This window comes from Rhea pennata, chromosome 3 (assembly GCF_028389875.1).
Source record: "Rhea pennata isolate bPtePen1 chromosome 3, bPtePen1.pri, whole genome shotgun sequence".
NCBI classification, from domain to species: domain Eukaryota; kingdom Metazoa; phylum Chordata; class Aves; order Rheiformes; family Rheidae; genus Rhea; species Rhea pennata.
Genome location: NC_084665.1, coordinates 81099520 through 81126578, shown reverse-complemented (window position 1 = coordinate 81126578; position 27059 = coordinate 81099520). Strand labels below are relative to the sequence as shown.

The following is a 27059-nucleotide window of genomic DNA, read 5'->3' as shown; positions in this document are numbered from 1 at the left end:
CCCCCCAGCCTGCCCTCAACAGTTTAGGACCTCTAATAAGACACGAATATTTGCCGATTTAAGAGTTTATTCTGGGATCCATGAAACATATTTTGTCAAGACCAGCAATGAACACTTCTGCTCAGATGCCACCTACTGCGAGAGGTTTAACATAAAACGCTTTTTTAAAAAAAGCAAAAACAAAACAACAACAAAACACCGCCAGGCTCCCAGTACACGGGAATGTCGATCCCACCTGGAAATCACCGCCGGCACCACAATACGGCGGCGGCGTTTTCCACCCTCGAGCCTCCCTCACAAGCCGTTGGGACGGGAATCGGGACGGTTAACGGTCGCCTCGCGGCAGCGCACGGCTAACGGTCGCCTCGCGGCGGCGGCGGCGCACGGCTAACGGTCGCCCGCGCCGCGGCTTGTTCAAGAACCAGCAAGCTCTTACAGCTCAGCAGGACCTCACTCATCCTAAGCAGCGATCGAGAAGAAGGAAAAACCCCAACTTTGGGGAAAGGTAAATCTAAATTACCGGGTGCGCCTGCTGCCTGCATCTAGCCGCGGACACCCGGCGAACCGCTAGTCACAGCCCGCTGCCCCGTCAGGCCTTCAGCCACGGACTCCCCTCGCTAACAGCCGCCGGCCGCGAGGGGCTGTGCGCTGCTCGGGACAACCCGCCCGCCTCCCGGAACGGCAGAGCTCCCCCGTGCCCGGGAGCCGGCTGCCCGCACACCGGTACGCCTTACCCGGCCCGGGGTTGTCCGCCGCGCGGGGGACGAAGCGAGGCGCGCAGCTCCCTTACCTGTCCCCGTGCCCCCTGCCGGGCGCCCGCGGAAAAGTTTCTCGGCCAGAGGGCGCCGGGACGCGGCGCCGCTGCTCGCCGACCCCGGCAGCCCGCGGCGCCGCACCGCGTCCCGCCCGCGGCCACCGAGCCGCCGCTGTGACTAAAATAGGCAGAAGCCGCCGGGAGGCTGCGGGCGGCGCCAGCGCCGCGGCCGGCAGCGAGCGCCCGCAGCGCGCAGGCGCCTCCCGCGGCCCCAGGGGGCTGCGGGGGCGGTGTGGTGGGCGGTGGGAGGTGAAGTGGCGGTGTGGGTGGGGGGATGTGGTGTGTTGTGAGGTGAGGAATGTGGTGTGGTGCTGTGGGGTGTGTGGCGGGTTTGGCCTGAGGGCTCCAAGACGCTCCCCTTGGAGGGGGGGGACCCAAGGGGACCTGAGAAAGTGGGACCTATGGTTGGTGGCTGCTCTCCAGGGGCAGTCCAGCCGCATGGTCTCGGCATCCCTTGGTACTGGGGACAGTGGCACTAGCACCACAGGTTGTGCAGCACCAGCTCCCAGCAGGCCAATGACACCTCATCCTGTGGTATGCAGTAAAAGTGGTAGAAACAAGCAGCCTGTTCCAAATATCTCCATGCCATTGCCATGGAGTGGCCATGGGAGCTGAATTTCAGTAGGTTTGGGCATGGTGCTCCAACACTGCAGAGTGTCCAAGTCTTCCTCCAGTAGCTGTGCTCCCCTCGAACATGTCATCTGCACGTCTCCTTCTGGCCCCCACAAGCAGGCTATAGTGGGGGATGCTTAAAAAAAAAAAGCTGCCCTGGTTCTCTGTGCCTCTATTTGACTGTAAGCCTCAACTCTGTTCCCTCCGAGTTTGAAACCTGTGAATACTGAGGAGTGCCCAACTAAGGCAACTAAAATATATGGCATGAATCACCCCACAGAGATGCCTCCATTCACTGTGGAGGGAGCTTAGAGCTTGGGCAAGGTGCCTAGCTTTTGGATGGTTAAAATTAGGAGAGCTGAATTCTACCTAAACAAGTGGCAAGCAGTATTTTCCCTATATGGTGAGTCAAGGAGTCACAATAGCATTTATTAAACTGTTCTTCTCAGCTTGGCACCTTCTGTGGTTGCTTTGTCATGAGCATAATATTTTAAGAAATGGCACAGAGCTTCCTCATGTGGCAGTTTTACAGCTCCCAGAAATGACATGTTTCTGAAGATGGCCACTTGTGCCTCTATCTGTTGATGCTGATGTATTGTCTGTAATGCTTTTGCGCTACCAGTTTTACAGGACAGACTGAGCAGCTGCCTAACGTGCCTTCATTTTCAGGATATTGATGTGTATCATCTAGCGATGAAAGGTATTGCAGATAAAGTGTATGGGCATTCCAGCCCATCCCCTAAGCCTGACTGTTAGTGATAAATGAAGACTACAAAGGGAGAAAATCTCTTTCAATACATTCTGATGAGCTGGCTACAAAGTGTGTTTTTATAGCAGCTGAGAGTATATGGTCAGCATTATACTTACATATTTCTGGAAAGAAGAATACAAGATCCTGAATTATTTTTGAAGTAGCTGTCTATACACATACAGGTCAACATGTGTCCCAGGAGACTGTGGCTTTGTTATAGTTATTCTTGGCTTTACATTTTGGACAAGAGATCTGGATATGTCTCCTAATACGTGCCATGCAAATAGGGCTTTTATGAATCTTGCTGCTGGTGTAAGACCCAATTTTAAAAACTTTATTGTGAATATTTATTATGAAGGACTTGATTTGAGACTGTGTTTCCACTGACTGACCAGTCAAGTTTGGGGATGTATTCCCTGTTTCCTGAGGTATGCAGAGTAAGTGAGCTGGAAGAAGAGTAGGAAGAACAACTCAGATCATATGGCCATGGGAATGGTTACCAGAGATAGCATCTAGCATATGTTTGAGACTGATAATATTCAGCTATGCTTGCTGGAACAAGGCCAAGTTGCTTCCAAAAGCAGCACAAAGCAGCCTGTCAGACAGCTCCTATGCAAATCTAGTCTGACATGTCAGCATTTTCAAACAAGTTACTGAATGCTATGCACTGGAAAAATACATTTTTCCATGCTACTTGCGCCTTGTGCTAGTTTGCTAGTCCAGAATGTAAAATTTAGTCTCTTGTACTTTTCTCATTACCTTCCAGATCTCCGTTATTGTGGAGAGCCTTGGTGACAAACACCAAGCTGTTTAGCCCAATATTGAAAATCACAGTGACTAGAAAAACCTAACAATTTAACAAATTGTATTTACAGCCACGTGAAAGAGTAGAATTTTTTCCTGATTAGAGCTAGTCTCTTGGTATCTTTGTATTTCAGTATATTCTTCATTAAATGTCATTTCCCCTGCACAGCAGAGCTATAGTAGATAACTGAGTAGATAATTTAGATGGTGATATTTAGTACTGCTGTCAGCAGAAAGAGGAAAACAAAGGTAGGTTGGAGAACTGCCCCTATGGCTTGGCCCTCAAAGATGAAGCTCTGATGGATCCAGTCTTGTACATACACTAATAGAGAGGAAAGACCTACCATTCTCTAATAGAATGATTAGCATCAAATTTGTAAAGAATAGTACATAGTTCTGCAGAGATATTAATGGTCTATGGAGCATGAATAATACTCTATGGTCTTACCATTATCTTATCAATAATAATGCTGTAATGTTCTATGGAGATACTAATTTTACGTAACTTTTAGTTTTATAGATAACAGCTTCTCCAAGTAGAATGTCATATATGTGACAACGTCTCATAAATAAAATTTAGTCTCTTAATCCAAAGTCTCACGTACATGAGAAGGACTGATTTAATTAAGTTGATTTAATGTTCTACTGCTAAACCACTGTGAAGACTCAATTAGTTGGGTTAACCTCCTATATATGTCAATAAAGTACAAGTTGATTGAAGCCTGTTAATATAAGCTGATTCGACAGAGGCAAGAAGTAAAAACTGTTTGTACATTTGTGAGGAGTCGCTTCAAATAGCCAGATCCCTGCATTTACTTAGTAGAGGCAGATCTAAGCATTGGCACTACAGCTGTTCATTGATGCAGACTTTCCCTCTGTCTTCTTTGGCTATAAAACTCTTGATAGCTGAAGTTATTTCTTTGCTTCTTTATTTGCTGCAGTAATGGTCCACAGTAGAAGATGTCACATGGATGTTGCAGATTACTCAGTTTTGTTCCTTATCTCCGTCAACCTGCTTTGTGATCTTTGACAATATAACCTAACATCTGTTGTTCCTCAGCTGGATGCAACAAGCTATTGAAAGACTTTATTAAGCAGACTATAAAGTAATTTTCATAAAATTGCAGGTGGCATAAACTGTTTGCCTTTTCCAAGTGAAAACTAATTCTACAACCTTCTTCAGGCAAAATTTTCACTAGAAAAAATGAATGCTTTGTATACTTACTTGCTGCAACCCTGAGTCCCGGATGTTCTGAGCTAACACAGCTACCTTGAGATGATGGCAAGGTCTCTAGTATGTAAGATCAATGTGTGTGTGCATGTGCGCATGCATGTGTACAAGCATACACACATAGATATGTCCATATATGGCTATATGTACGTGTGTGTGGATATACACACACACGTATATGAAATGTATTTATGTATAGTTCCAGAAAAAGTACCAACATCTGTAAGAGAAAAGATACCAAATCTAAACTAATCTCTTAAATTCCCTCTATAGACAATGCAAAGGGGCTCTTTCAGAAAGTAATTCATCCTGTGTATGTTTGACAGCTTTCTGAAGTGGGATGAAATACCCTAGCAGTGTATGTTTCTGTTTACTGGAGGGATCCTAGTTGTAGTTCAGAACTGCAACATTTCACTGAGATGAGTCCCATACTAGATGTTGAAATTATGTGCTATAACTGTGAAGTATTACACATTTTCCCAGGGAAAATATTTATTTTGATTTTATCCAAATGCATCATCTAGAATTACTTTTTATTATAAGGAAGTTTGTGTGGAGGAGATTGTGAATGATAAATGCTATCTCAATTCTTTAATAATCCATGGGGTTATTTAAGAGGAGTGTGTGTGTCTTGATTCTTTTTTACCTCAGATACTGGACAGTCACTTTCTGATATATTGTAAGGTATATAGTCCAGCAATTTTTCCAATGCCTGATCCACGGGGAGAGTATTTCCTATTTATACAAGAAAATCTATCCTTGTGAACTTCTTTTAAAACAAAGGTATAAAACATCATATCCTGGGCCTTTCAAATGTCTGACTGATAGTATAATAATTGGTTGTTGCAAGCTTAGAGCCAAGGGCCAGCTTTCTTCTAAAATGATCTGTCAAAATATCCAAGTTTTAACAGATGTACTGGTTGTCACAGATATGTCCAAAGGGTACCCAATCAGGAGAGGTAAGGGCAGAGTAAAATTGTTTGCTATTGAAGTTATCTAAACTGTTCACAGTAAACAATTTATCCAATCATGTTTAGCAATTATCCCTGTTCCTGAATTGCCTGTGATCATTCAGACAATTACCTATGATGGTGACAATTTAATTTGTATGTTCATTATTTGAAATTGCTCAGTGAATGATTGCTATGGATATATGCAAAACTATGATCTGCTCTCAGGTGCATTTTCTGTGACTGTTTTCTGAAGTGCCTGCTCTGCTTGTTCAGTATTGGTTACCTAAATCACATGATTCCCCCCTTCCTCTTCCCCCCCCCCCCCAAAAAAAAAAGGAAAAGAAAAAGAAAGAAGACCTGCTCTAAAAACTGTTCAGTTTTGTAAGGCAGGGGTCATGGCACTGCTGTCACTGTTTTGCTGTGGCAGCTCCCTAACAACAACGAGGAATAACAAGGAGTCTGTCCAGAACTGGCCTATTTGTTTCTGGAAATAGAGGAATATTGTGAAGGACTCAAGTTACTATCAACACGTTGCTCTCGGTTAATGTGAGGCAGCTCTTACTTCACACGTAATTGCAGTGGAAGACAAGTAATAAGCAGTGCTCTTGCATTTTGTCTGTTTGTTCCCTAGCTGGGTGGTATCCCATTCCTTAAGCGTCCCCACTACAGCAGATTTGGCAGCATTGTTTGAACTGGCTGTGGTTTTTCTGTTTTGGAGAACTTCCATACACACACACACACAAAAAAAACCTTCAGGATGATCATACAGAGTTGTCTCTGCTCATCCTCAAGGAAATCAATTTTAACCACAGTTCACAATTTCTCTTTGCAGAGATTTTTGTGAATTTTTCTTAGTCCATGTGACTGCCCATGCAAAACAAAAGAATTCCAGTTGTTGTCATGGTAAATGTATGGGTACTTTCTAGTGTTGGTAAAATTGCAATAAATAAGTTTTCTTGTAATATTAGTCTTTTTTAGTTGTGTGTTTTAATATTTGCCAGGGATTGTTCTTGCAAAGTGAAGGCGAGGCTTGAATTTCCGGGACTTAGCATATTTGCTTGATTAAAAACTGCATTTTTCTAGGATTTTTATTCTTTCATTGATCAGTAATTATTTTATTTCAAGAGGAAAAAAATAATTAAGCGACAAGTGTTTAAATAATCTCTGGAAGGATAGACAGAAATGAATAAGGAATATAAATGAAAGATTCAAAAAACTAATTTAAATAACTGAAAGAATGAAGAAAAAAGTGGACATGGAGAGAGGTAGAAGATGAGCCTACAGAATTATTTGAACAAGTGACGGAGAAAGCTTGTAGGATTTGAGAATGAAAATATTTCACATTCTGAGGGGGAGGAAAAGGTAAATAGATTAACTCAGAAGAACTGAGAATGGGCATGAGATAACATTTTTCAGTTTAATTTCTTTTTACTAAAAGGTGTAAAGAGAGGATAGCAAGAAAAAAAGTGGTAAGGAGAAAACTGAAAATCCTGTGAAGGACCAGATTACTGATACCAGTGAAAAAAGTAACACAAAATGAATTCTTGGAACAAAAGATCAAGAGCAAAAAACCAAAACAGGAATGGCCAAGCCCTATGCAAGTGCACAGGCTGATGTAGCCTGAAGATGAAGCACGGGTACTCTGTGCACTTTTTAGCAGTCTTAAATAAGTCTTTGAAATATTTTTTGCTTGAGCATAAACATGGCTGATGGAGATAGTAGTTCAACCACTGCATTTCTTGATGGCATTATGTGCCTTCTCTGCCATTTCAGAAAGATACTTTGCTCCTGTTGCAATCAACACTGAACAATTGCTCTGGCAAGCCTGGTCCTGCCTTCACTCTACACCTCAGTTATGTTGCTTTGCAGATTCAGATGCTGGACTGAATTCTCGCCTGCATATTGATTGTATTAAAATGTGTGCCGAGGCTATGTGGCCTATCTTAGCTGCTTCTTTCTACTGTTGCAATGATCTTTGAGAGTAAAATCAAACAAGGATTTTAAAAAAACTTTTCCCTCAAATTTGAACGAATGAATAAGACAGTCTACTGAATAATGTTTATTAGGTTTCTTTGTTTTGTAGAGAAAAAAGCAACAAACAAAACTCTATTACATAGGGTTAAAAATAACGATACATACTGCAACATACACAGATTCTATACATGATTATTGCTTTTGCATCTAATATTAGCTTAAATACACATACCACTATATAAAGCACAGTTTCAGAACTAAAATGGCAATGACTACGGTAAAGAGAAAAGCACTATGATTTTGTAACCCCCCCCCCAAAAAAAAAAAAAAAAAACAAAAACAAACAACAGAATAGAAATGTTTTCTATTCTGTATCTGATTTCAGATTGTCAATATTTATTGTAATTTTTCCTACTATTTATAATTATTCACTAATTTTTTAAAATACGAACATATACTGAAAGGACACTATGTGTATTGAAAAGCTGGAAGTGAACAAGAAAATGGAGACCCAGTAAAAATCACGAAGAACTGTGCTGTATGCCAGGCTTTTAAGAAGTACTCCCATATACTTCACTGTGGAGATCTGTTTAAAAATGTCATTTGAGAGAATCCTACATTTCTATAAATGAAACAGGACAAATTTTCTTCATATTCCAAATAAGTGTTCAAATTATTTTTTCTAAGCTAAATCTGTTAGCAAAAGAGAATATCTGCTACAACTTGATTCACTAAAAATTTAAAAGATTTTCACAGAACAAGTTAAATGAGCAAAGCACAGAACAGATTTCCAGCACACTAACTATTCTGTAGTAACTGCTAATGTTCACACTTGTGCGTTCTAGAAGCTGTGAACTGGATTGCCTCATTCTCATTGAGGGATAAATTATTTTGCATTTATCACAGTGTATCACTAGCTTACCTTCCAGTGTCCCACCCATGCAGCCAAGTCCTTAAGGTCCTGGTGTTGGACCCTAGAAGTCTAAAAAGCAGATTTGGGTATTCAGATATTCCTGTATGCTTTTTATGAACCAGTAAAACCTACAAATAGAAAACACTAAACACAAATGTGTGTCTCCCTATGGAGATGCTATGGAGAGCCCAGGCGCCACGCAGGCCTCTATCTGCTTAGGCTATCATTAACCCACAATTCCTTCCTAAAGACAGGGACCCAAACACATCCTGTCACAGAATTGAGCAGGTTCAATGTTCTCTTATAAAATGCAGTTGCTAGAGAAGATGATGGTGCTGCCCACTTTTATATAAATGTCATATGGTTAGAGCACTTAGCCACGAAATGGGATGTCTGGGTTCAATGTCTTTCTCAGCCTAAGGTATCTTAACATGTTACTCCTAGGCTCAGGCTTTAAACAAGTTTAGAGGGAAGAGTTACTTGCAGATACAACAAAAGCTCCAAGGTTTACTGCTAAAATACTATTTGCCACCATTATTTTATTGAATTTGTTTATTTATAGACTTCAGTGCCTTAATCATCTTTAATATATTTATCATCAAAAACCCCACTAAGGTAGGGAAAAGTACAATCCCCACAATACACCACAGATCCCTTAAATAAGAAGCTGCAATGGAGCTTACAACTGAATTTTATGGAACCCACAGCAAAAGACTAATTGTTAGAATATCCTTCTGTTCCCTTAAGTTCTTGGGAATGTCCCACCTTTTTCCTGGTCAACACTAACATTTAACAACACTTGTGGTTTGCAGAATGGTGATTTGGGTTGAAAACCTCTGCTAGCAGACTCCATCTGCAGAGCTAATCTCGACAAAGGCTTTGCCAGTCAGGACCCTGGATGCGAAGCCTAACGCTGCACACCCGTGTGGAGAGATGCCAGCATTCCCTGAAGTTCCAGCTGCTGCTTGAGCCTCCGCGAGCGTCTGGACATCTCACATGATGTGCTTGTGCTGCCTTTCTCCTACACACTCGCACTTATGAAGCTCCACCTACACAGTTTGATTCACCAGGATGAGGTGGCGTTATTTACATGGGTAAGTTCCATTAACTCTTTTGATTCACACTGAACAGAGGAGGCAGACCGTAAACGTTAAAATAACAGAGTGAGTTAGCAAATAGTTCTTCAGCACCATTGTGTTTATTCATTTATGGTATTAATAATGTGGATTATTAATACCAGACTATTCAAGCACTATTCAGCCACCCTTTTCTTTTTTAACCAATTAATTCTGACAGCTTGCACAGTACAATAGAAGGCACCCTATAGCTTTTACTGCTCCTGCCTCCTGCAGAGAAGTAAGGAGAAACTGCAAACACACAAAAATCTACACAAAAGTTAACATGAATTATGCAAACAGAAAAAAAAAATGCTTTCTCCTGGGAAACTTGAACCTATTGTATTTGTATGCATATTAATATAAAAATAAGTATTTCCAAAAGAGATTACTAAATCAGTTTGGTAAGGTATCTGTTCTGTAACATTTTGGGGAAAAAGTATGCTTACCATTATTGCAGAAATAGAAAGGAAGAAAAACATTTGTTCTGTTAATTGCCCTGAATTCAGCAAATAGATGATCATTTCTGTTTTTTCTATTTAAAGAGCTTTCTTCTTTGATCTAGTTATGGATTTGTTGTTGAATTTTTAAGAGATGGTTTGCAAGACCTGTTTCTATAATGAAACAAAATTAAACTTTAAATTTTTATGCATGTTGAGTCTAAATATGTATTATATTTATCATTTACAATAATTCAATATTGCAGAGGATTTTTTTTTTTGCTGAAAATGTGGCATCAACATTTATTTAATTACTGCAAATATAGGCATTTTTCAAGGTGAGGTAAAACTATGCAAATTCAACCAAGCATGTATTCAGGTTTCCCAGTTCTTTTTTTTTGCAGAGATCATTTTATAAGGATATATGATTTCTATTACTGAGTTTCCTTTGATCACACTATGCCGTAGTTTCTGGTTTGTTTCAGGACAATTAATTTCTGAATATGTGACTGATGGACCTCCTCAGTTACCATGACCCCCTATTATCATAGGCGACCACATAAACTAATCATCTCTTGCATTAAGTGCTTAGAAATTCCATTGCACGGCATTATTAATTATAATAGTACATAGAGATGCATTCTCTATCACCCTTGTGGTTCTGCTGTATTGAATGGAGTTGTGTGCTGGAGTGGAAAACACTTAGATTCTATCACCTGTACTTGTGCTACTACTTGTTAAGCAACTACTACCTTACAAATGAATTGCAGGGTCAGCATTATGCTTATTTAAGGCATGTACCAGACATGCATTACTCTGCAAAAGGACTACAGTCAACCTGCCACCAAACCCCATAAATAGGCAAGACAAGCTTTGAAGATCTTACAATACATTGGTGCATCCAATAGACTAGCTTGCCACAATTCCAGTTTAAAATAAGCCCTTCCTTTATAAATCTGTAAGAAGTTCAGTTCACTTCAATTCTGCAAACGCTAGTGGATTGACTGATGCAGATGAATGAGCATGCAGATGAATGAGAACCATGCGCACCAGACTCTGCCACTCTCACCTGTAGCAATAGCCAAATCTAGACATAATCCCACAGAAGCTAATGGAACTGTTCGAAGACTATGATGTGACTAAAGGAAAACCATTGCAGATAAAGAAAAGGATCCACGATAGTGTCCTCACTTCACAGAGCAGTGCTGACTCAATTCTTCTTCTTTTTTAAATTAAGTAGTAAGGAGCCTGACCACCTCGCTGATAATTATTCCTGAGTAGTAATAAAAGCATAAATTGAATGATGAACTCAAGTCAGAGATTCATCTTGCTTGAAGTGTTTAGTAATGTATAGATTATGACTGGCTGTATGTGATAGTATTAAAAAAATATATTGTTTCACTGATATCAGTCTGAGTACTTCATTAGTCTGAGTACTTCATTATTTGGGTAAATTATGCAGATCACCCAAAATACTGTTTTATAAGTCACATACCAGAGTATATTCTACAGTGCATTTTAGAAGAGCTGTCACGATTAAAAAAAGTTAGGGGTGGGGGAGGTCTTGCTGTCTGACTTCCAGCTTTTTTTGTGTATACTATATTATTGTAGATATATGCCCTGAATTCTATAGCTGAAATGTTCTACTGGTCATGATTGAAACAGATGCTAAAAAACTGGAAATGATTTTTTAAAATGACACAAATTCTGAAAAGCATTCTAGCAAAAAAACTAAACAAGATTAGCTAAGAGCATGTTCAGAAAATGAGTCAGTTGTGTCCTAGCAGAGATTTCTGATAGCAAATGAGTCTACCAGAAAAAGCATCACAAGGGTCTACAGTTGGAAGCTAGGCTGAAACTAAGGCACATACTAGTCATGGAAAAAAAAAGATTCACCTAAGTGTATAGTAGAGCATCCAACACTCTACAGCAGGTATCTTTTTAAGTAGTATGCATCAGCTTAAATAGAATATGTAAACTTGATACAAAAATTGGGTGGGCAGGATTCCTTGGTCTTACTTGGAATGTCAAGATGATCATACTGCTTTATGAAATCCTGCCCATATTTAAGTTAATGCAAGATTTTTCAAAGACAAACATGGGACAAGGATTTGAACATATATAGTCAACAATGCAGAAAAGAATATAAAGGATGAACTGATGATTTATATTACTCCAAAGTCTAGAAGAGACTTTGTCATTTTATGTTTCTAGACTGTTAACTCATAAAATGCTAAGTATAAACTTCATATTGATCCAAGCCTCATTATAGCAAGAGAAATCTGTAAATTCTTGGTATTTTATCAGAATGAGAGAAGGGGGTGGATATTTTTGAATCATCTGTTAAAAACAGTGTAAAAGCTTTTCAGAAAATGGAATGTTGAATTAGCAATAGCTTAGTTAGATGAAGTGGAGGTTGGAATGTAAAATTCAATGCAACTGGCCATACGTATGAGAGAGTATGCATTTTTTGCAAAGTTTTGAGTACTTGCACTTCTTACCAACTTCAGGAATTGAGCACCACAGGCAGCCAAGGTATGATCGTAATCCATTGCTGAATTTGCATGAGAATAACTGCACTAAGTCATATGAAAGAGACGCCTAGCCTTCTATCCTGTCTCTAACCATGCCCTAATGAAAAGTGTAGGAACAGGGTACACACAGTTACGCTTCCTTCATATACTCTCCCAGCCTCTGGCAATTTGTGCCTCAGCTGTTTCCTGAGCTAGTCTCTACATTTAATAGCACTCAATGAACTTTTCTTTCACGATTTTTTCCAGTTATCTTTTGACCAACACAAAGTAGCTTTGTAACTCATGGACTTCACACAGTAAGCAAAAAATACAGAATACATAATGTGGAGGGGTTATTAGCACAATTTGGGGATTATCTCATTACATGTTATAGTACCTTAGGCAACTTATGTTAGGCAAATTTCTCTCTCTGAGAAAGGGACATGAAGAAAAAAGCATAAAAAAAAGCATACAACATTATCTGTTCTACACTGAAGGACATTCAGACAAGTGTTTTCATCTCTCTTCTAATAACCTGGTTAAATATACTGTATGATTATCTTTCAGTCATGGGGTTATATCATTATTTTAGGTCCTCCATTAACAACTCCAAAGATGTAAACTCATATGTATACCTACACATACACAAACACACAATAATTGTCCCACCAAACAGTCCAGCAATTTTTAAGTATTAAAAATGTGATCTACCTTGATCTGTCGAGCAGCAATATTATCTCATAAAATAATAATAATTCTTTTTATTGTTATTATTATTACTGGCATGCCTCAGGCACAGAAGCAGGAAGGTGATTTAGGAAAGACATTCAAAACACTTATCCCCAAAGGCACAATGACCTCAAGGTTCAAAACTAACTTTCTCCTACCAAAGCTTGAGCTAGTGCTCCCATACATTATTAAAATATCACAGAATTTGAGAGAGAGTGCATTTTACATCAAGAATTTCATAGGCACAGAGAAGTGACCCTGGAAACTAAACAAGAATTGTATTTGTTGCTGCAGCTGTTTCTTCATTTGTTTCTTCCTCACAAATCTAGCTAAAAAGCATGCTGTAAAACAGACTCCAATGGTTTGGCAGTTTATTGATTGGCAGTGTTTATTGAACATGTCACGAATGGCACTTACCCCTTTGAAATCTAGGTACTACAGCATTACATTCTAGCAGAAACACTACACAACCATTTCCCTAACATATATTTGCAGCAATTATAACTGCTTTACTTTTTAAATGCCAGCAATTACCTTTTTGTTTGTTTTCACATAATGTCTATTTAGGATAGCCTGAGAGAAATCAACCACTTATGGGACAGAATTTTTTTTTCTGTTTTACAGAACATTGCTGTGCATTTCAAAATCTGTCATTTCTTAAAAAAAAAAAAAAAGAAAAGAAAAGAAAAGAAAAAAGAAAAGAAAATTAGTCTGTGACATTAAGTCAATTTTCTGTAATATTCTCCATGTTAATTGAGATGAGGTTCATATGGCATAAATGCAAATGTTACAAGTAAGTTGTTATATTTTGAACGCAACTTACTTATTGTTGCATTAAGATAAAAATGACTTCATTATGACAATTATTTTTAAGAATGTATGATCACAAATAGTGTGCTTTTTTTTTAAGCTCAACATAGAGGCTACCCCAATTACAGTAAAATTCCAACTTACTATGATTTGTTTTCCTCCAAAAGTAACAAGGCCAACAAAAGAATCAACAGAAACTAAACATATTGCACAATTAGTCAAAATGTACAAGCCAACCAGCTGGCTCTACACGGAGTGGAAGAATTCAAGCTACTTCAACTAAAGTAAATGGCACTTTTCAGTCAAGTTTGGCTTCATTAGGTCTCATTCTGCTTCATCTTTCTGCTCTTCTGCTTCATCATTTTGTATTTCCCCATCAATTTTGGGAATGATTATAGTAGAATTTTTCATTTTACTATTGTTTCCTGAAGGAGTCACAATTTGTAACACCTGTTACTTCTGCCTTGGAGAATTTTTCTGTAGGTGTTGAGAGGACTGCATTATAGGTGTCTCTGGAAGTGAAACATGGTAGAAGTTTGGTAACCGAATGTCGTATCTATATCCTTTTCCCACTTGCACTCTATCATTCAAGGCATACAGTTTTTCAGCAATGTCACTCCCAATTAAAACTGAGAACAGGCGTGAGATGAAACGGTGTTTAGCAAACAGCAAGTACAGCTTCTTTCTCCTCCAGGCCACGTATCGACAATCTGTCTCTGCTGTAAGTGTTACCTATAGAACAGAAAATTAAAATTAGCTAGATGATGATTGGTGATACTGCTGCTGCTGTCCTTGCCCACCCCCCCAGCAGTCACTTATGCTGTCTGTAACATACACTCTCTTGCCTTTCTATCTACTTCAATTAAAGTTATTTAAATCCAGCTAGAGAGCTCTGTGAGGTCTGCTGCATGCAAAAGACAAGAAGGACAACTGGGAATGGGCACAAAAGACTATCTTGTCAGCCTCAATAAGAACTATAAATGTCTACATTGCCAGCAGCAGCCTAAGTGGGGACAGAGGCTAACAGCATGCCCCAAATCTGGCTCTGCGTACCTGCTTTGCTCTCTGCAGCTCATACTGGGAAGGCAGATCTAAAGAAAGCTGTCTACAAATGCCACTTCTCCCTGAGACATCGGATCCGTCACAAGTAGGAGCTAGCTTATCATCTTGACCTCAGTCAAGTGACACCACTGCAAATGCTCATGGATTACAGGGTGCCAGCCCGCTCCGCCTCCCTATGTTAACTGGAACCCCAGGCACAAACTTTCCCAGCTGGCCTGCTCCAAATTTCACCTCCTGCAGGCCTTTTCAGCACAAACTTCTACCCACCTCCTGCAAGTGTGGTCTCCTACGTATGGATTTTAGCACACCACAAAAAATGCAAGTGTAGTCTAACTATGAGATTAGCTTTTGGAAAAGTCTAGACTGTTGTAGCAATAAGGAACCAACAGAAAGAAGGTACAAGCAACATAACCAGTCTAGTGGGAAAGGAGACTTTCCTCTCCAAAATACTGGAAGGCCAGATGTTTGTATAATTTCACAAATTAAACCCATAAATAAATGAAGTTATTTCTGCATTGATTAATACTTGAACAGTTTTCTATAGTATTGTAAAAAAAACTCCCCTTTTACCTGGAAAATACCCTCTTCTGTGGGCCTCAGTGAATCCCATTCCGGAGAATCCAGAAATTGAAGAGGAAAAATGTAATGCAGAAATTCTCCATCAACTGTCACTCTGATCCTACCAAGATAAGATGTGTTAATTTGTTAGTACTATGTGTACAGAAGCAAGGACTGCAACAGGAATGTGTTATTTCTAATATGTGAGGAGTTTAAATACAGCTTTGATAACAAAAAGTAATCACTGGCCAACAGTATCCTAACTATGTAATGCTTTTGCACACAGCTGGATCAGACTAGTTGAATGACAATACAAAACAATTGTGCAACAGAAATTCAAATCCTTTCAGGCCTTACTCAAACTATATTATCCTACCTGGGGCGGATTTGTGCAGCCACATGCAAACTTTGTTAAGAGAAGGCTAGCATGCACTGGGGAACTGAAAGAGCAATGCACAGAACCCCACTTGCCTCCTTGGCTGGAAAGCCGTAGCATACATGTCCTAGTTTGGCAAACAGGCATTTCAGAGGGGATGAAGTGGCAAACAGCGCGATATGGGAGTTCCTGATACATGTAGTGTATACTACATCAGGCACTCTCAATGTTTAACATGAATTACATTGCCACAGGACTGGGTCTGTAGCCAGGGGACCAGCATGGAGGTAGGAGATCCCTGCAGCCTTCTGCAGATGCCCAAGAAAATTTTCCTGTATATTTTTGATCATATTTAAGTTTGAAAGCACATGAGCAGGAAATGTACACTTGAACCTCGTGACCTAAGAGAAAACAAGCAAGCAGTGGGAGCCCTCTTTTTACATCTGCTCAGAACTGAGATTTTCCAAGAGCACAGGAAGCAGACCTCTCTTGCACAAAATAATGTAGCATGAACTACCTGTGCTGTTACTGAATGGCTGGGCAAGTAGAAGGATGGACATCTCTCCTTCAGTACAGCTACAGCCAAAGGCAACCTCCAGATGGTACTTTCTAGAGACCTCCCAAAAATGTGTCAGACTACGGTGTGTGTAGAGTTAACTACATAAAATCCATATTGTTCATTACAGGTATTCCTAAGTCAGCTGAGTTTAAAGCTGTCTGCAAGTTTCTTCTGTCCATGCATCTGTCAAAATCTACCTAGAAAGCATCTCATCAAAACCATCAAAGACAGACAAGGTTGTCATCTCTGGTTATCCAATCTGTCCTTGTGGTGGTGAGACCAAGAGGATACACAGAGATCCAGTACCATTTCTATACAGTAAGTAAGTGGGTACTTCCCCTCAGAAAAGCACCAGCAGGGTTGTCTTAAGGCTTGCTAGAAGGGTCTCCAACAAGCAGGGAGCATAGGCAGGTGGCTATTTTGCCTCAGGGCCTTACTAAGTGCCGCAAAAACTGTAGCCTTAACTACATAAATTCTGGTAGGGCTTGACTATTACACCCCTTTGTAATGGAAGGGGGTTGTGGGGCCTCCTTTTGCTCCCTTATTCCTTTCTTCCCCACCACCTCTCACAAAGCAGCCACAGTCAAGATACTCTGTTAAGTTTACCTCAATATATTGAGTTTCATAACTACATTTTAGTCCTTCTTTCAGATGATATTAGCAGAGAAAAGCAAAAAAGATGTGTTAGCTAGGCAACAGAGAGACTGCAAAACAACATGAAGACTGAGGCACACTTTTACATTTCCTTTATCTGAGTAACCTGGAAGTGCTATGATACAATAGTCTGAAAAAGAATGATGATTTAAAATCCTCTTCTTTAAACTATTATAGTCTTTGTGCTTAGTGTTGCTATGTTAGTGCTGTCCCCTAGACAAGTGTACTTAGCCTGTTAATATTTATATTACATGCATTAATATTTAATCTATTCTACTGGAAAACGAATAAACAGTACACAAATTAGGCATTTCTTTCCTTTTCAAGAAGAGTGAAGAAAAAAGAAAAAGAAATTTACAGTAAACAAGTCAGAACAAACTGATACAAACCTGCCAGATACAAGCAAGGACAGTTTATCAATAGGTGTTTTGCCTTGCATAGCGTAACAGTGCTCTTTCTCCAGAGTAACCACTTCTGCATCACAGCACAACACAATCTTCCTATACACAGTTAAGGAAATTCCTAGAGGCTGAAAAAGAGCGCTGTAGAGTTCCTGGAATTCTTTGTCAAAGGACACACTCCGAACTTGGTAGGTAACATAAATGAACTGTACAAAGCATATAGCAAACAGTATAAAGTTCCAGGAGAATATATCAGCAGCACAGACATCCAGCCAAGCCCAAACGGAAGAGCAGAGAAAGCCCAATCCAAGTAAACTGAAGACATAAAGCAGCCCGAAGAATCCACTTCCACCCATGAAGCCAACAACAAAGAGAATACTAGCTAGATGGTAGATAGATCCCTCTGCCTCTTGCTTCCAAGTTGTGCAGGTAGGATGTGCATGTATCAAGCTTTCCCAAAAACTTGCATTTTCTCCCATGGCTGGACTAATTTTTTGATTCAGCTGAAGCTTTTATTTATTTATTTATGCAAGACAGCTAGAGGAGTCCTTTGCTTTTCCATCCTTGTAACCTCTGCTCAGTGATCACATAATGTCACGGTCTCTTTTGGTAGTGACGCTGCACTTAAGATCTCAGGCAACTAGGAAACTACTGTTCTCAGAAGGCTATGCCATTTCTCATCAGTTCACACGTTGTCTTGTCTTCAGCTTTGTCATCTGTAGTTTTATCTGATCTGGATAAGTGAAGAAAAGAGGTATTACTTATAAAATGATTTTCAGCAGTTAAACCCCAGCAAAACTTTCATTGTCTAAAGCCACAGGTTGCATTGCAATCATTCAGTTTCCCAGGTAACTTCAACCCAGTGATTCCAAGATCAAATCTTTTATTTATTTGGCTGAAGATCATGTCTTTGCATTTATGAACCCTACAGGTCCAATTGCACCTAGATCCATGCAAACATTTACACAAAATCCAAAACATGCTGTGACAAGTGTTTCCACAGCTTAACAATTCACTGAAGAGAAAGTAGTCACATCTGTTGGTTTTGCACCTGCCACCTACCAGTCTCATTTAATGCCCTACCTTGTTCTTGAACCAGATAACACAATGAACACTCACTCCTTATTCACTTCTCCCTCATTTCCACTCAAGATTTCTGTTGATCCACCTTTCTTTTTCTCCTTTTCCTTTCTGTTATCATTAATGACAACAGCAAAGCTGCTTTGTCCCTGAAGACAACAGAATACATCCCCAAACATCACAGAAAAGGAAACCCAAGTATTATGTGGGATGTTCTTTTCTACTCCGACGACAACAGGCAAAAAGCTGTCATGTATAAGAAAGACGTCATAGCTCAAATGCAGTTTTATACAGATTATGTTATTAGAACTTTAAGTGAATAAGTCATCCTGCAAAATACTTTTCAAAAGGCATTTACAGATCAATTTTACATCTGAAGTTCTCCTCAAATAATTCCACAGTATGGAGCATATAATTGTATTGTTTAATACTTGTAATGGTAAACAAGCTATTTTTTCCATATTTGAATATATTCCTAAGTGTTTTTTTTTTTAATCAAATTTTCCAAGAGCCACAGAAGTCAAAAGTAGTACTACTGGTGCACTGAAGCAGCCAGCCTCATTCAGCAGGGTTTCAGTGTTGTTTTTACAGTGTCATATCTAAAAGATTCATAGATTCAAAGACATATCGTATTTCTTAGCTTTAATTCCCTTAAGTTTATTCAAAACTCAGCACTAGTTCTTTGATTCAAAACTACTAATGCTAAATAAAGCCGTACAATCCAAAAGAACTGAGTGGCAGAGTTTAGAAGAAAAGGTAAGGAGGAAATCTTTCCCTCTTTGGGAATGGGGTTAGGAATGTCATTGGCCAGTAAAAATATCATTGCTAAAGAGCAAGGCATCTTTCGGAAGTAAAGGTTCTCAACATCCAATTTAGTGGAAGAACTGGCATTACAAGAATGAGGTACTTCGTAGCTCTAAGCTCTGTTGTTTGTCCCTTGAGCCAATACCACTTTCGACCAATAGAACTATTATAGGAGTCTGCCTAGAGGTAGGATTTAGCCTTTTGACAATGGGAGTTCAGAAGTGGATTTGCTACAGAGAATTTACTTAGGCATAGCAAGAGCATTAGGAATTTCAGGTATTACTTCTATGACAAAAGCTAAGATTTTGAACTGAAAGAAGATAAAATTGTGCAAAACAAACATATAACCATATATAACCCAGACCTTCTGTTCTAAATTCATTCAGCATTTCTGTTGCACTGTCAAAGTCAGCTGCAGTTTTCTTTTTTTCATAGAACCACTGATAACACTGTCCCAATTTTTAACTATTGTTAATACTTCTACTTTAACGCCAACATTTTGCTTCATCCAGTTGTCATAAATGCCCTAATTTGTACAAAAAATCAGTGTGTTAAATGAGGTCATGACTAACATGTTACATAGGAAGCTTCATGCATGCCACAAATGAAAACACTGTAGGTCTATACTATAATCTACTTTCCATTACCATGTAAAAGGCCCACTGCATGACAAAAATTTCACAAAATTTATATATTTTATATTAATTTTCAATTGCCTTATAGCATTCATAGTCAACCTTCAGCTCACAGAATTACTGTAAAATGTCTGTTTATGAGAAAATTTGTCAAAATAATTTGGGAGGAACAAAATACCATTATGACACAGAGTCTTTATAAACAAAATCAAAGCTATGGAAAGTTCTCCTACATTTATAACTGTTTGTATTTGGAATCTATCTATCTTGAAAAAAACACTCTATGGAAAATTCCCATTTATTTCAGTAATTTTGCACAATGAGAACTTTTGCTGCAGCGTCATCCAGGCTGTAGAGGACATGCCTCTACGAGGACAAGAAGAAGAGCAAATAAGGGAGGCAAATGTTTGCATCGAATATAACTTCATCAACATAAGACTCTTCTGAGCTACTTTAGGTAACAGCAAATGGGAAAAGTGCATTTTAGAGGCTGATTCAGGCAACAACAAACTCTCTGGAAACACTGATGAAGACTACTGCTAAATGGAAATCACTTCTCAGGACTAAAGTGAAGAGCAGGCATGCTTGCTGCCAGTGAATTACAGTCAAAAAGAGAGGGTTCACCTATTTTTATCATGAAAATATTCTAAGAGTTGGAAGCCAAAAATTGTTGACAATCTTTTTTTTTTTGTTATGAAGTACTAAACAGAGCAGAAAGTATGTATAGACATGAGGATAGTAAAAAAAGATTATTTTGATAGGTATCTAGTGCTACATAAGGCCTTTCACAATTTTCACATTTTAGATTCTAAAAAGCTTCAAAGCAGTCACTGTAATTATGCCATTCATATACTGCAGGCATTGGGAAGAAAGAAAACAAACAAAAAAGGCCAGCTGTGGTACTAAATGTGAGTCATCCTCCACTGAGAACCCATCTACAAAGTGCCTACAACAACACTGCATTTCCAAGTTTGTAAGTACACAGATGGGACACCATCACTGCACTGAGAAGCTTTTATTTTCTTAGTCAAATGAACCAGCAAAGTTAGCATGCCAATTGATTCTGGCCTCACTTGAAACACCAATTTAGCTATCCTGTCTGTGATGAATAGTTATCCCTATAGTTTAATTTGATGGTGACAATCAGGCAAGCTTCAATATAAGACTGTATTTAAAGAAGATACCTTTGATTATAAACTTGCAGAACTGTATTTTCCCCAAGTAAATGTCAGATTACTTTCTATTCTGCCACCTGCTCAAGAAAGAGAAAGCATGCCTTACGCAAGTCTGTGTCAGACCACAGCTGCAGAGTAGTTATTTGACTACTTTATTCAGAATAACATGGAACAAAATTGACAACTGTAGGCTGCTGGACCCGGAGATGCATGGAAAACATCTTCCAGCTCAGACAGAGGACATACTCTGCTGACACAGGCTGAATTCCTGAAACATTTCTGGATGTTTTACCAAAACACCACTACAGAGGCAATGTAAAGTTGCATGGAATTAATTAAGATAAACAGCATTTCTGAAAGAACTAAGCTGTCATCAGAAAGTGATAAAATTAACAAGTTTGCTGGAGTTTCAAAGCAGTAAATGGAGCATTTCACAGACACTCTCCAAAATAAGTAGCAGCCAGCAATTTAAAACTTCATATAAACAGTATATTAAAATATACTGTTATTTTCTGTTACCCAAAGTAACAGAATTGTAATTTAAATGCAACGCCCCCCCAGACTTTTTCCACACACTGCAGCATTTCCACAAAGAATTACCAATTATGTAAATTATAATTTACTTAAATAAATTTATATTTCACCCCATTTTTGTCATTGACAACTCTACCTCATCTCTGAGAAACTCTGAGTGTTAGTTACTCTCAGTGTTTGAATAAGAAGAGTAATTTCTGCAAAACACTCTAAAAACCCTGAGGCCAGGAGCAGCTTTCCCTTCAGTCTTTTCAGTGAAGTTAAAAAGCAAAGCTATTCAGACCTTGAACACACTATCCTTTAGTTATCTTAGACTAAGTATTCAGCCAGAAAGCCCTGGAGACTTTTACAGTGCACATACTGACAAGACTTAGAGCCGCACATACTGATCATGTAGCCAGCTTAGAGGAATTACATTGTTTGCTACAGATTTGGAACCACAAAGCAAGATTTTTTCTTTACAGAATATACAGTTCTATGTACAAATGAGATGATGCTGGATTTAGCAGGATCTGTTTCACTAATTTTAGACATCTACAATATAGATGTTAATATATGTAAGCTAGTGGCCATAGACTGGCGTTGCAGTCAATTAAGTTGTTCCACCAGCTAAGAGCAGAACCCAATGGTCGGATGCGAATATGCAGCCAAGGAGAACGGCCTTGACATCCAAGGGCTTCAAAAGTGACTGTCTCTAAGGATCTCCCATCTGGGCAATGGGCAGTTTACATCTAGTGACAGTGACCAGTGGTCAAGCCCTCAGTTAGATGTACAAATACAAGCTGCTTCTTAATTTTAGCAAGTATTTCCCCTAACTCACCATAATGTTTTCTTCAGCAAATCCATTACAGTATCCCTTCTATGTCCCATTACACCTCTGGAATCTGCTCTGAGCTCTACTAATGATATGTATTTCTCTTAATGGTGGTTTAAGTAGCATACTCTCCAGAAGCTTCTGTACTTTATTAGTTATTCACTCAGGGTTAGATACCTAAAGGGACCTAGAGATCAGCTTGCAATTAAGGATTTGCTCATCTAACTCATACAGTGCACAGAGGAGATATCCCTACAGACAGGTATGGCTATGTACCTATAGACAAGCGGGCAGATAAACAAGCTATTTTGAGCAATGAACTGACCTTGGCATTACTCCCTCAAAGCATGCGCACAGCAATGGGACACTAGTAGGACAGTAACTAACAACATAAGCTCCTATTTCAGCTTACATCATATGACTTCATATATCCTGTATATCTTATCCATATCCTTCATATATCCTAGGCAGAATAATAATTACAGTATTGGAAAACAGTATTTTCCTAATGAAATGCAGTTCTGTTCCATGTAGGGAAGGCTACAATAACTTCACCACAAACTGTAACATCTATTATAGGGGACAAAAACAGGAGGAAGAAGGAGAAAAAGGACTACTCAATCCAGCAGATAAAGATAGAAAGATAATCAGTCACTATAAAACTAGACATATTCAGATCACAAAAGTATGCAAGCATACACTGCAAAGGTTATTAATTAATGGAATGGCTTTAAAAATTTCCTTTGCTGGGAATTTAAGAAGTCAGGATGCTGTCTAATGCCTAATATAAATTTGGACATGGTATCACTCAAAAAGGAATTGATTTACTACAGACTTATTTTTATTCTACAGGAAGTTAGACTAGACGATCACAATGATGTCTTCTGGACTTTTTTTCTAAACTACTTAATATAAACAAGATTTATATACTTAGAAAGCTGAGTAGCTCTTCTGCCCAGTGAAATCTAGAAGCCTAGCTTAGATACCAGCTAAGAAGCTACTTCAGCACTGAAGACAGATGTGTCTTTGAAATTATTCCTCACACACAGATCTTCCAGCAGGAATATCCAACCATGCGGAGCCAGAATCCCTTCCTGAGATGACAGCAATGTTTTTCAAAGAACAAAGATGGGTGCTTTACTATGAAGCATGCACACAGCCCTGGAAGCTGAGCCCTAGGCTCCCCAGTCTCCTCTGTACCCGAAGCAAGTGCGGCGGTGCAGCTCAGGGCAGACTTGTCTCTTCTCTGCACACCACCACGGCTCCAGTAAGAAGGGCAGGATGTGGCCCACCCACAGAAGCTGCAAGCGAGTCATTTCCCTGCATCCTTGTCGGGCGGGGAAAATGGACTTGAAATCCCTTGAGGAAGGGACCTAGCTAGTGTCTTGGTCCTCGACTAGCACTACTGATACACACTATATCACTTTAGAGGTAAAGCACCCTGGTTCTTAAGAGAAGCAGTTGAACTGCACCTTTCCAGTCCCTCCGGCACCTGTGTGGCTGCCCAGCCTGCAGTTACTGAGTTGGACCTACACCTGTAAAGCACCCAAATTAAGTGATACCTTCACAGAGAGCAATTGCTCTAGGAAAGCTTAAAGTTGAGGCACTTTCAAGCATCTTTGGCATTTCAGTGCCTTTAGAGAGGCACTAAGAAAATGCAGCAGCCAAATGGGATTTTTTTTTCTGGGTCAAACTTTATGGTCAGCAATCATTTAGGCTCCTATGTTCAGAGGTTGTCAACAAAAAAATCCCCTTCAGTCAGCTGTTGCATTAGAGATGCCCCAATTCCGTTTTTACTTTGAAGTCACTGACTAATGTGAATGTTGGTTAACAGCACAAGGTTGCTAAGCGGTTGTCCTCATCACTCGGTGAGGCCTGACTTCTGTCTTCCTGCTGCAACCTGTGCACAATTGTTTTGGGCAAAGTGGAAAAGCTTTTGCAGGAGGCTTTTAATAGAATTTTCAATTCACTGAGCTTTGTTGGATGCAGCTAGGATGGAGCGAGTCAACTCATAATTTGTTTAAATCCCTAGTAATCTTTCTAGGAAGTGGAAAAAAGTGAGAGTAAGGAAGAAAAAAAACCCAGCAACACAGAATAATTTAAGGTTCATTAGAAACACTGCATACAGGGAAGCTGCTATTATTTAGTCTTTAAATATTTAAAGCCCAGCTTACTATACACAGATTACAGTACTTGAACGATTGCTCATTTATCACTGTAAAATATACAATGCAACCCTCCGTGGTTGCAAAACCAATATTGAAGATGCTATCTATTTTTTCCTCTAGACAATATCTGATAAGAAAAAACATGACAGATTTTCCTCCAATTTGAATCAGAACTGATGAACCATAAGAATATGGGGTATTCATGCCAAACTAATAATAATTCTTTTTTAAAGCTTTTTTAGGTCTAGGGGACAAAAAATTTAAAATTTTGATAGAGTCAATTGCTAACACTTGGGAAAATTAGAGTAAGGCTCTTGTATATTAAATGGTATTGGCCAAATAACAATTCAGTGTTTCTACGTTGTGTTATATAATAAAAAGGACAAAGAGAAGCACAAATTCAGTCCTTTCTACAGTTCAACTTCTAAATGAATTAAAGAAAAAGCAGCTACAGTGCGTATTTCACACGTGTTTTAAAACTATGTTAATGAACTATAGTTGAACCCTGCAGAACCCAGCAGAACCCAGCTTAAGTGAGTTTATATGATGCAGGAGGGCCTCTGGAAGAAAATGTATTCCCTTCTAGTTACATGGACATGAATCAGACGACATCAACTTCATTTCCCAACACAGAAATAAACACAGAGGCTTAGGCCATCACAGTGCACCTGGCCACAAAACTGGATTACCATATTACAGAAGACTAGTATCATTAGCTGTGCATGCAAATACATGAACAACATACTGAGTCATGAACTGCTGCTTTCCTGCACCCCAGGAGCTCTAAACATAGCAAAAAGTAGCAAGTACGTCCTAACACGGCTGCCAAAACGATTCATCTTGGCTGCAGGGACTGGGGTTAGAGGTACAGTTCTAGCTTGTGCTTTACTGGAACAAGTGTCATATGGCTTTACAGACAAAATGGTGCCACACAGAAGCACCCAGCACATGCATAGCACTGGTTCAGCATCACTTTCATTAGTCTATCTACAAGAGTCAGAATATTCTTAGTTTCTTAGCATAACAAAAATCAAAAACTGAAACTGTGTGCACCATACAATAAATACTATAGCTAGACTTTTTGTGCAACAGAGGCATGGCCAATTACATGCACTGTATTAACCCCTAGAGATGTGGAGCAGAGATCATTTATGCAAAATAGTGTACACAGATTTAGAAATGATAAAGTGCCACCTTATCTCTGAAGAGCCTGCAGACTTTATTGATAAAACGTAGTTTCATCTAACATCCCTTTTCTTCAATCCTTAATAAACCCCAAGTTCTCAACTTTCATAAAAGGTTTTCCTTCTATAAAACTTGCCTTCAAAATTAATTGTATCACATTTCCTTCTAATACTTATTCTCCTTATAGGAATTTGCAGTGCACTTGTTATTTTGCAGGCAAGACATTGTCTTAAAAACACCCTCTTGAAATTTTACAATGCATTGTTATTTGGCACCATACAGAACTTTGTTAAAAACCTAAATAGCAACAGTTCTGCAGTCTTGGAAATCCTGCCTTATTCTGCTGTGGTCAGTGAAAACATTGCTCCTTGCATGTATACAATCATATTCCCATTAATCCACGGAATGGCAAGAAGCCCAAATTCTGGAAGCCAGATTTCATCAATGACATCTTTATAACACTACCAGGTGGCTCTATGATTCAATATTATAGGAGATCAGCTATATGAAATGTTTGCCCATAAAGTGATTGACAGCTTAAATACAACCTGAAGCTTTAGAGAACAGCTGAAGGAAATGTGGTAAAATATTACAGTTGGAAAAACAGTGTTTTGTGTCGCTTGTAGTTGTTTCTTTGCTAAGACATAACTGCAAATACAAAAACAAATCTTAATTTCAGAGTTCATCTGATCCTGTTATTTGTTGAGGGGGAGACAGAAGAATCCAATAAACGCAGTCAACAAAGCAAACTGTGAGCAAGTGGGAGAAAACTCTGGCCCCGAGCTGGTTTTGCGGAAGTGTTGCCACTTCCCAAGTTCACGACTGCATGAGCCAGCTGGAATCGCACCTGACAAGAAGCCAGAAACCGCTCTTTGTTAAGAAGCGATCCCCCAAGCAAATACATGTTACAGCCTTATTTCAGGCAGGCATCCTGAGGTAGGAAGAGCAAGGCAGCGTGCTACGCTCCTTTATAAAGGGTGTATTTTACGAGGCAGCACAAAGCTCTCTAACTTCCAACATACACCGAATTCCGGCAGTTCGCCTACAGCCTCGTTACTGCTCCTTATTCCCAGCGGGAGCTTTTGGGGAGAGGAGCGCACCTCTCCGCGAAAGCCGGGAAGAAACCGCCGGGAGCCCCGTCGGGGCGGCTCGCCCGGGCGCGCTTTGCTCCCTCGCCGCCAGAGCCCGCACCGGGGAGCCCCGCGGCGGCGCCGTCCCTGCCCCGACGGCCGCGCCCCCGAGCGCGGCGGGACCCGCGGGCGCGCCCGCCCGCCCGCCCGCCCGCGCCCCTTACCTGTCCCCGTGCCCCCTGCCGGGCGCCCGCGGAAAAGTTTCACGGCCGGAGGGCGCCGGGACCCCGGCAGCCCGCGGCGCCGCACCGCGTCCCGCCCGCGG

The 27059-nt window shown here is 39.8% G+C and overlaps 2 protein-coding genes and 1 long non-coding RNA gene across 5 annotated transcripts in view; 1 reads left to right on the top strand and 2 right to left on the bottom strand.

The window, feature by feature from the left end:
* Positions 1 to 937, bottom strand: part of BVES (blood vessel epicardial substance) — a 34676-nt gene extending 33739 nt beyond the window's left edge. Inside the window, exon 1 of one of the 2 annotated variants that reach the window (XM_062572696.1) lies at positions 791 to 937. The gene's annotated coding sequence lies outside the window, so the exon portion shown is untranslated. Of the gene's footprint in view, positions 1 to 734 lie in introns of both variants that reach the window. The other variant, XM_062572695.1, reaches the window with a different exon arrangement.
* Positions 307 to 16458, top strand: LOC134138701 (uncharacterized). 2 transcript variants are annotated; one of them, XR_009957987.1, is made up of 3 exons: positions 307 to 505; positions 8865 to 9146; positions 16342 to 16458. It is a non-coding gene; the product is annotated as an uncharacterized LOC134138701 (long non-coding RNA). The 2 variants fall into 2 exon arrangements; XR_009957986.1 differs by lacking the exon at positions 16342 to 16458 and adding an exon at positions 14542 to 14581.
* On the bottom strand, positions 13204 to 27059 carry POPDC3 (popeye domain containing 3). Its single transcript, XM_062572697.1, has 4 exons — positions 26959 to 27059; positions 17258 to 18002; positions 15292 to 15400; positions 13204 to 14391 (listed from the first exon to the last, which is right to left on the bottom strand). The coding sequence occupies exons 2-4, from the start codon at positions 17746 to 17748 to the stop codon at positions 14113 to 14115; spliced, it is 879 nt and encodes a 292-aa protein (XP_062428681.1). The 5' UTR covers positions 17749 to 18002; positions 26959 to 27059; the 3' UTR covers positions 13204 to 14112.